This window comes from Vigna umbellata, chromosome 11, assembly GCF_029865625.1.
Source record: "Vigna umbellata cultivar VRB3 chromosome 11, Vumbellata_1.0, whole genome shotgun sequence".
Taxonomy (NCBI): Eukaryota; Viridiplantae; Streptophyta; class Magnoliopsida; order Fabales; family Fabaceae; genus Vigna; species Vigna umbellata.
The window spans coordinates 13663056-13670322 of NC_142175.1; the positions used below are offsets into that span (position 1 = coordinate 13663056).

Genomic DNA, 7267 nt, shown 5'->3' on the forward strand with positions numbered 1-7267 from the left:
TATGTGAATGTGAAGTGATATTAATGGTTTCAAAGGTATGGAAGAGAGTTCCAAGGAAGAACATCTCAGTGGTGGTTTCAAGTATTGTAAGTATTAATATGGGAAGCTCGGTCTTGGAGTTCATCCTGACATTCTAATAGTCATCTATTTTCAAGTAGAGAAGGGTGAGGCATGTCGTGAGAATAGTAGGAGGTCCTAGTCTATGGGCTTTATCTTGGCCTAAGGTGAGTAATAACGGACTAACCTTGTGTGGTAGCTTGGGGGTGGGCTAGCTGTTTCACCATAACAAGTGCATGAACTGCCATAGTTCAATATTACATACTAATCTGAATGGTCAAGTCAAAGGGTCGTCATGTACAAAAGGGGTCATTTGGTTTGATGTGCTGGGTTGTTATGTCAATGTTAACATGTGTAATGTATCACTAAATGTTGTATTCTAGCTTACCCTTTTTCTTGTGATTGTGCTTGTATGTTCTTTGCTTCTCCTCTTTGCTATGATCATCCAGTGGGTGTGAGCAGAGGGAGATGAGATCGTTTTGGAGCAGACCTTGGATGAAGATGTTGCGGATGCTTAGACTTTTTTTAGTTATTCTTGTAGATAGTTTTGATCATAAATGGTTTGTAACTATAAAGTCTCTTTTATAGTTATTAGATTTGTTTGTTGACTGATCTATTATATTGAATATGTGATGATTATTATATAATATAATGCTATATTTTGGAATGTTACACAAATTATAGCATGTTTTACGAAATTCACTTTCACTAAATTTTAAATTCAGTTATGTAAATCATTTATTTCTTAAATAAATATGCAAATAATTAGATCATAGGCTAACATTTATTATTCATTTAAATACTGTTTTGCATCCATTTTTTGATACCATTTGTGGCCTTGCTTGTTCACATAGTTGCTTCGTTGATTAAATTGTATTCATTAGGTTGTTGTTATAGTTATCTCATTATATAAATAATATTAATTGTGTTTGAGATAACGAATAAATAACATACGTATTAATTATTATTATTGTTACTTCTTTATCTTCTTTTATATTTTTTATTATTTCTTTGCTTTTTTTCCATTTAGTAAATAAAAATAATAAAATAGATCCAGAGCATCTTTTATCACAAATAGCAAATTGAACTTAAAGATGAAAAAAAAAATCTAAATAAAACCTATAACTTAATGTCTACATATTACCCACAACCTTTATTACTCAATATAAAAAGTATATGAATAATTAATATATAAACTTTTTTCTGAAAGTGGATAAATTAAACAATGTAGGAGTTGGTAATTTTGAAATACTTAAATTAGCACAAATTAAAGTAGTACACTTCTGTACGTCCACCATCCATTAACAATTCAATTTTCTTGCTCTGACTTTAATCTTATTTAATTTGTGATTATTTTTGAGTAAAGATTTCCTGAGTTTTTTTAGTTCTGTTTTCTGCTGATTATTCCCTGACGTGATATATTTTAAAACATCAATTTTTTTCTTACTTGTCTAGGATAGGTGCCGTTTCATAATTTAAAACTACTTCATTCACAAAATTTTCAAGTCATTAGATACGACGTTATCTAAAGTCAATAAAATGAGACAAATTCAAGAAATTTTATAAAAATAATCATAATTTATTCATATTTAAAGACCAAATTTAAGGACTTGAATTTAGTTCTTATACTAAGTTAATTTACAATAAAGATAATCTTATAAATCAGTTTGTTGAATTTATTCAGATTTAAATTTTTTATTTAAGAAAACTTATCTTAATAAAATTTATTGTTTATTAAACCTATAGTGTTTTATATTTAATGTAATTATTGAACTTTTAACAAAGTAATTTTTTACTTAATAGTTAGTATGATACTTTTATCTTCTATAGTGCAAATCTTTCACTTTTAAAAGATTGCTTTCAAAAATTATATCATAGGTTTAACATAAATATATTAACTAAAAATAATCTCAATTGCAAGTGTGTAGATATGTAATCAAAGTTATTTCAGCTTAATGAAGATAAGCGAATACATTACAAGAAATAATGTGAGAGAATCTTGAATACATAGACAGATACAAACAGAAAAATGTCTGAGTGAAACATTTTGAGTTGTCTTTAATGAGAAATACAATTTGATGATGAATAACAATTCTTTAAAAAAGTAAATTAACAATAGAAGAAACATGAATCTAAAGTCCAGAGGTAAAAGGAACACCGGTGTTAGGTATCCAAGAGTTGCCAGCAATGAAGTTTCCGACAGTGAAAGGTGTGGCCTGAGATGCAGTTGTGAGAACGTGGTAACCCTTCCAAGTGACCCTATTGGCAGTGCTGGAGCCAGGACCAGTGTTTGCATATTCTGCATAATACAAAGTGTCCAAAGCAAAGTTACCATCCCATTCCATCCATCCAGCAGGGTTGATCAAACTGTCAAGATTGGTCTTCATGAACACTGTTCTTGAGTACTGCTTCCAGGGCCTGCCAAGGTATGATTTGACAGAACTAGGGTTGAAGCCCGAGGCACCAGTGACCTTGGAGTTGTGGATGATGATTCCAGTGTTTTGGTTAGGGTCAGTTCTACCCTGAGCAGTGACTGTGATGGTTTTCTGAGGAGGGGTTCTGGCATAGATGTTGCAGTTTTGCAAAACCACAGCAGCATTGCCAAAGATGAAATCCACTGTGCCATAGATGTCACATTCTCTGTAGAATTGCCTCTCTGAATGAACATATAATGTGTCTTGATAACCTTCAAAACTGCATCTATAAAATACTGAAAGATCTGAACCAGAACGCAATGCCACTGCTTGGTGATTTGCTGCTCCTGCAGTGTTCCTGAATGTGATGTCTTGAGCAATGAATCCATCACCCACAGCAGCTGAAAAAAAAAACATATAAACTTTAACCCTAGCTCAATTAGACAGTTATAAAATAAAAAATAAATTTTAAACTTAAATTAACATCACAAGTTTATAAAATGAAGTTTACATTCTTTATATATTATAAAATTATCTTATTTCTAGTTAATGTAATATTTAATTAAATTACAATAATTTTTCTAGTTCAATTTTTATTTATTTGAACTTTTTATATTTTTTTCTTGTAAATCCCAAGTATTCATATTATTGATTTGCATTCTAAAGAAAAGTTTTTCTTTTAAATTTTGTTTGGCTTGTATATATATTAATATATCAACCCAACAGCATATATGTCCTTATCCTCACGTCGTACCAACTACTTTTGTCTACTTTTGAATTGTTGAATTTAATATTAATTAAGAAAGTTTTCATATTCTACTTTAATCTACCTTCTGCATCTTCAACTTACAGAAAATATCAAAGTGGGTACCATGCTTTTGGTTTAGGAATCAAAGATGATGAATGCACCTTTTTAGAACGGTCCATCAAAAGAAAATAGAATAATAATCTAGAAAGCATTTTTTTTCTGCATGCCTCATGTCTCTTCTGTTCTTTTTACCACTGAAAGTCAAACTTCAATCACATAACCTCAAAAATTTAATTAAGCTTCTTAACCTTAAATTACTTCTAAGACAAGTTTTGTGTGTCTGCCCCTTATATTTTTGAAGCCACCAATTCAACTCAACCACATAAATTATCTCCTAAATCAAACATGAAGCTAAACAACGTTATATTTTCTCAATTCCAATGGGAAAACACCACATAACTGTCTCTTTCACTTGCAATTTAAAATATATCAAAAATAAAATTTTGAAAAAATAACAAAATTTTACCATAAATGATTGTAGCTTGAATTTATTAATGTTTCATGATTGAGCTCCACCAACTATACTCAATCGCTAATAAAAATTATATATATATATATATATATATATATATATATATATATATATATATATGTTACTATTATTATTATTACTATAAATTTTCTTTTGTCGGTAAACAAATAATCTATTGTTGGCAAGGACACAACTATATTTAGAATTAATTATGAGTTCAACGTTGTATTAAAATATGGCTGTTATTTCCTTCACTGACAAATGTGAACTTATGGTGATTTTTATCATTCTATAAGTATCAAAACGTAGTTTATCTTTCTCTCTTTCTCTTCCCTAACAAATAAAGAGGTATAAAGTAAAGTTGACGTTAACAAAACATTACATCTATAATTAAGTGTTAGCTTCTACATCAGGGAAATCCTTGATGAATTTACAGACAAAAAGTAACGTTATCAAACTCGATTATGTATTGACAACTTTTATATATAGTGTTATGTAATCACATAATATTTTTATTGACTTTATAATAACTGCACTTTTAAAATTATGTCTAGTTTTCTTTTTTTGTAAAAATCTTTATATAACAGTATATAGAAATAAAATTTATTGTCAAATTAAAAAAAAAAGTATTTACAGAAAATATTTATTTATTATTGTAAATTAGTCTGAACGGTAACCTTAAAAAGTAAAAAGTAAAATCTTTCTTAGATACCTCAAGTTTTGTTAATTAATAACTTTAAATACAAAGTGTATGATCTCGACTAAAGAACCAGTAATATACGTCACGGATAAGTTAAAGCACATTATATATAAATCTATGGTTTAATCCTTTACTACATCTCTGTTTATGTACGAATGTCTCAATTGGGTCCTCGTTTTTTAAACTGTATCAAAATGGTCCTTAATTTTGAAAATTGATATCAATTGAGTCCTTTCCGTTAAGTTGGCTGGACGGCGTTAAAAAAATTGATGAGTGGATGCTGAGATGACGAACGAACGCTCGTCCACCAGGGAACGAACGCTCGTCCACCAGCGAACGAACGCTCGTCCACCAGAGAACGAACGCTCGTCGACCTCTTACTGCTGGACGACCGTTCGTTCCACACTGGACGACCGTTCGTTCGGTGGTCGACGAGCGTTCGTTCGCTTCTGGACGTTCGTTCGCTCGTGGACGAGCGTCCGTTCGTCATCTCAGCATCCACTCATCAATTTTTTTAACGCCGTCCAGCCAACTTAACGGAAAGGACTCAATTGATATCAATTTTCAAAATTAAGGACCATTTTGATACAGTTTAAAAAACGAGGACCCAATTGAGACATTCGTACATAAACAGGAATGTAGTAAAGGATTAAACCTAAATCTATCGATCTATATATAACATAACCAATTAATAAACCATAATTAGTTTGGTGATATAATAAAAAATGAAGTTAAAGTCAGAGAGATGCTTACCAACAGTGGCTGAATTGAAGGTTGTGGAGCCTCCTCCAACACTTTTGCTACCTGTGATTATGGTTTTTCCAATTCCATCTCCAACCAACATGATATTCTTTGATTTTACCTCAACTTGTTCATTGTATACTCCACTCTTCACATATATCACATACCTTCCACTGCTACTTGGAGCGGCATCAACAGCAGCTTTCACTGTTGTGTACTTTCCAGAACCATCTTTGGCTACAATCACATTAGCCTTAGAAGCTGCTGAAGATGATTGCAGCAACTTTCTATCACCTGGTTTCACCCATGTAGGGAATCCCTCTTGGGTACTAGGTGGTTTGAACTGGCTGTTGGGGTCCTTGTTGAGAGAGAGGGTGTTGCTCAACAACTTTGTGACATTAGTCGATAATAAGGGTAGGATGTAATCTGTGACACCAAGTTCATAGAAACCGATTCTACATGTCTCGAGGTTTGTGAGGGCTGTGCTGAGCCATGTTTGTGTATCAGTTTGTGTGCATTTGGTGTAGGGGTCAAGAGTTTTGTTGAGTCTTTGAATGGTGTACTGGTAGAGTTGAATGCAATCGTTCCATGCAGATTTTTCATGGTCGTTGCGGCACTTTGGCCCTATGGAATGCGTGTTTAGTTGACCCCTTTCTGCTCTCTCTAGGGCAAGTTGAAGGGAAACTTTGAGAAAATCGGATTTGCTTTTGATAGGTTTGTTGAAGGCATGGTTGGTCAAGTAGTACTCACAAGGTTGAGGGTAAGGGGTTTGGTTGCACCATGATTGAATATCTTTCAATGAGTAAGAGAAGACCACAGAGGAAAATAGCAAGGGAATAAGTAGAAGGGATATTAGTAAGGAAAATGAAGAAGATGAAGATGAAGATGATGATGATGATGCCATAGTCAAAATTTGCCTATGACAAAAGCTTGTTTGTGTATGAGGGGATTTAGAATGATAGGGTGGAAAACAAAATACTAGGGTTTAGATGGAGATGTGTGGGGTTGATGTCCTAAACTAGAGGCTTTATATAGAGGGAAAAGAAGGGTGGTTTGAAAGGACCACGATAGATGTAAAGTTATAAACTAGGGACTGCTCACCATGTCTTACTTTTCAAAATCATTTTCTGTTTGCTAGCTCTATATTTTCATGCACGTCTGCTGGATCATTAGTGTAACAACTGTTGCAATTTATTAATTCATATAACATTTAAGTTGGTTTCTATATATATTTTTTAGTAGCAATTTACAGAAAATTTGGAGAATAAAAAATGAAAAATGGATAATACGTATCCAACTTTGACCTTAAGAAAGTCATGACTTGTCCCAATCGCAGCAATAAGCTTCCAATAAAACGCGTTATATATAGTTATGGTTATATAATATGTTAATTTTTCATAATAATCTCTTACTAGTTGAGCTTTATTTTCTAGGTTACTAGATAAATAATCTTGCCAATTTGTTTGCGAAATTCTTATGGTCACAGTTAGGCAAACTGTTTTCTGATTTGAACTTTTCAACGAGAATTGGCCTCATGTTAAACTCACCCTAATTGAAATATATATATATATATATATATATATATATATATATATATTATATCAATGAACTTGTATGCACTATTGGCATGAAAATTTCAAAATATGGATTTAGTTATTTAGTTTGAAAAGTAGTTAATGGTAAAATATGTGGAAAATGGACCCTTTGGTTTAAGTGATTCCAACATTTGTATGTGTTTGTCTCGATTACACATACATATATGTCCAGATAGACGGGGAAAAATACAGCGTCGATGAGATTTTCTTGCTAATATCCTCTGAAGGGATGAAATATTTGTTAATATTAATGTTCTTTGTTGACTTTGGGACAGTGATGTATAGAGTTGATTCTTTGAAAGATAAACATTTTGAGGTATTACATATACCTTGAAAGAAATTAAGGTTCCTGCTTGCTACTTTATATACATATTAATTAAATAAAGGCTTAAATGTTTATTTTGTCCAGAGATAAATTTTTGTTTAGTACTCAATTTTAAAAATGCATCTATTGAGTCTCAAAGTTGTAAAAATTATATA

The 7267-nt window shown here is 31.7% G+C and overlaps 1 protein-coding gene across 1 annotated transcript; it reads right to left on the minus strand.

Annotated features, from left to right (window-relative positions):
- Window positions 1-2041: 2041 nt before the first annotated feature.
- Window positions 2042-6226, minus strand: LOC124821641 (pectinesterase 2). The gene is made up of 2 exons (XM_047293559.2): window positions 5205-6226; window positions 2042-2872 (listed from the first exon to the last, which is right to left on the minus strand). The coding sequence occupies exons 1-2, from the start codon at window positions 6094-6096 to the stop codon at window positions 2190-2192; spliced, it is 1575 nt and encodes a 524-aa protein (XP_047149515.1). The 5' UTR covers window positions 6097-6226; the 3' UTR covers window positions 2042-2189.
- Between the last annotated feature and the right edge of the window lie 1041 nt (window positions 6227-7267).

Coding starts and splice junctions, on each gene's coding strand:
- LOC124821641 (XM_047293559.2), bottom strand. CDS start 6,096: ATGGCATCATCATCATCATCTTCATCTTCATCTTCTTCATTTTCCTTA. Junction 2,873..5,204: donor CTTCAATTCAGCCACTGTTG/GTAAGCATCTCT, acceptor TTTTTTTTTCAG/CTGCTGTGGGTGATGGATTC.